The 3,224-nt window shown below is 31.2% G+C and overlaps 1 protein-coding gene across 1 annotated transcript; it reads right to left on the reverse strand.

Annotated features, from left to right (window-relative positions):
• Nucleotides 1-264: 264 nt before the first annotated feature.
• On the reverse strand, nucleotides 265-2,892 carry LOC145013900 (cyclin-D4-1-like). Its single transcript, XM_078972249.1, has 6 exons — nucleotides 2,224-2,892; nucleotides 1,951-2,037; nucleotides 1,764-1,859; nucleotides 1,471-1,672; nucleotides 1,286-1,389; nucleotides 265-763 (listed from the first exon to the last, which is right to left on the reverse strand). Exons 1-6 carry the CDS (start codon nucleotides 2,548-2,550, stop codon nucleotides 623-625), a joined length of 957 nt encoding a protein of 318 aa, XP_078828375.1. The 5' UTR covers nucleotides 2,551-2,892; the 3' UTR covers nucleotides 265-622.
• Nucleotides 2,893-3,224: the final 332 nt, after the last annotated feature.

A 3,224-nucleotide genomic window follows, 5' to 3' on the forward strand; every position in this document is an offset into this window, starting at 1 on the left:
ATAATTTTTCTTCCGGCTGTAATATGTCAATACATGAATTATAGAAATTGGAATATAGTTTTTTTATAAATAAAAAGAATGTTCAAGCTTGTTGCATTAAATAGAAAAATTAAAGTTCATTACTTTATTATAAAAATATTCTGAAAGTACAGTTTGTTTAAATTGATTACGTTAAATGGAAATTTATTCAACTGGTTACCCTTTTATTTATTAATAAGTACACAATCTAATCATTTACTTACCAATAACATTACAAATATGGGATTTCATAATTTCTTCTATAAAATTATTAAACATAATTAATTTATCAACCAATGTTTCTTGCAATTCAACAAAATAAAAGGAGTACAAGAAACCATATGTACCCAAAAATACATAATTTAATTTGTATTTATATTTCCAATTTTACCCAAGATCTTCGCCAGCTGTTAAGAGGTCTAATATTTAACAGCTCATGACTTTTTTTTTTCTTTTTTGGAGGGTAATTCTGACTAAATACTCATCCTACCAAAAATAAATCAAAAACCAAAAATCAAATCCAAACAATTTATTTATTAACTAAAAATATCAGCCTAAATCTTCAAATCAAATGATGTGTTGTTGAGCCTCTTTTTAGCAGAGTTTAGACATGATTCAACTGCTGAATCAAATCCAAGCAATTTATTGGGCTTTTTGTCATTGATGTCAATGTACCACTCATTAAGCTCATTGTACAACCACCACTCAACTCTTTCAACAATTCTACACATTCAAGAACCCTTTCCTACAAAAAAAACCCATCTTAATGTCAACACAAGGAAATCTTCAAACACTACTACTAAGTCCATCTTCAATGCATTGAACTCAAATGAGTTCAATGGATTGCCACATGTACATACCACTCACAATACAATTTTATCTATTAAACTCTACACTCCATTAAACCCAATACAATTTAATGGATTGCCACATCATTTATGTATGTGTGTGTGAGGAGAGAGAGTGTGGAGTTCAATGGGGATTGAACTCCCTATTCTATTGAGTGCCATGTCATTAACCCACAATGGGGATTTTGAGTTTAATGGGATTAAACTCCCCATTCAACTCTCCATTAAACTACCATTGGAGATCTAAAGAAACAGGGTTTTTCTTACATGGAAATATGATCAAATGTACAACCTTTATTGCACAAGATACAACTCTACTGATATTTATGAATTATGGCACGGGAAAACGTTCTACCGACTTGTATCTTGTGCAATGAAAGTTGTACATTTAACAAAATTTAAGTATCAATGTACATTACCTTATTAACATGCAGAAACAGGGAAGAAAATTGTGTCGATCCCACGACATAAATTGCTACTGCTGCTGCTATCTCAGAAGGTCTAAATTTCAAGAACTCCATCCCTACATTGTAAATTTACGATTTTAACCCTCATTGCTTCATTCAAGGATTATGAGATGAATCGAAAAAGACATCATTTTTACCTTTCATTAAGCATAAAATTAATTGGGTTGATCTCAAAATCTTAGATTTGGAAGTGGGTTGACCATCTTTGACTTTCTCAAGAAAATTATCAATGAAGGAGAATGGAGTCACTGCTTGCATTCGCCATTTCAATGTCGTCAACACAAGCATCTCCATTTTCTGAATGGTTTTTGCTTCAAACACAAATCTTGATCCACCCATCTGCAAATTCAATCAAAAATCCAATTCCATGGTCAAAATTATTTTACACCACAAAGAAAGTCAACAACTTTAGTCAAAATAGGATCTTGACCTGTAAATCTAGAATGAGGGGTACGTCGGTTTCTTCCATTTTTGCTGCCAATGATAAACATGCAACAGCTAGCAACTGCATCATCCAAGCTTTGTCCTAATAACAGGAATTGTTTCACTTTAGTCAACAAATTGAATGTAATATAACAAATTAATCATATCTTCTTATAAAAAATACGAAAACTTACAGGCAATTCATAAACAGCAAGGAATCTATCCAAGTAATTTACTGATAAATACGCACTTAGGGGTCCAAAATTGAAATGAGCATGAACCTGGTCAAAATAAATCAATGAAAGTTAAAGCAATATGTGATTTTCGTTTCTTTTTTTAGTTTCATACAAGTAGAGATTAATCGATAATTAAAATCGCTAAAAAAAACTCCTTACTTTATAAAAAAAAAGTTGAAAATGTCAGATCGAATAGAGTTCGATGAAGGATTTAGAAGAACAAAAACAAACCTTCGTAATCCAATTAACGGCGTCTTGTCTTGCAACCAAATCCAAGTTACCATTCTTCAGTTTGTTCAAATAATCAAAAAAATCCACAAATTGTTCACATTCTTTTTCAATGAGCAAATCCAAACACTCATCACTTCGTAAAGGAAAATCAATAACACATTGCTCTGTTTCAGGATGGTTGATAAATCTCTGATTTTGATTAATATTTTGATAATTTGGATGATCCAATAACATATCAAAATCGTCGTCGTCGTCGTCGTAATATATACTGTCGTTTTCTTCTGCACACAGTAAACTTGATGCCAAGTAATCAAGACTGGGCGCCATTTCAAAATCCCTTAAAACAAGATTTTTCACTTTGGTTTTATTGGTTTAATGAGCAAATACCATAGGAAGGTTGGAAATGGATCAAAAACTGCAGATGCGGATTTTTAGGGGAGTGTGTTGTAGAAATTTTAAAAGACTGATTGCGGAAGAAAAATACATGAAACAACCTCTTTTGCTTTCGGTTTCTCACTCTACGCAGAAGATGAGTGAAATGATAACCAAAGAACAGGGCTTATGTAGAGGATAATGGTAGCAATTGGGTCCGAGTGTTGGGGTTTTAGGGCATATATACAAACGAGCGAGCGAGAGAGAAAGAGAGAGAGAGAGAGAGAGAGAGAGAGATATGCTCGCGTATGTTTAAGAGATGTGAATAATTCGTACTTAATATGTGTGGAATTTTATTTTATTTTATTTTTTTTTTAATAAATATGTAGCAAAATTGGGTATACATTAAAGTTCTCATATTTTGAACTATTTAATAAGAAAATCTATGAATTTTTTTTTTTATAGTAAAGTTTAAATTACCGGTAGTTTTTTAATATTTTTACTCTTTTTTTTCTATTTAGCCGGTAATTAGGTATTTTTTGTTAAAAAATATAGTTTAGGATTTTTTTTGTTGAATCGTCAATTATGGATTAGCTGTCAAAAAAATAAAGTTTATGATATTTTTATCA

Source organism: Lactuca saligna, chromosome 9, assembly GCF_052625555.1.
Source record: "Lactuca saligna cultivar CGN05327 chromosome 9, ASM5262555v1, whole genome shotgun sequence".
Lineage (NCBI taxonomy): Eukaryota > Viridiplantae > Streptophyta > Magnoliopsida > Asterales > Asteraceae > Lactuca > Lactuca saligna.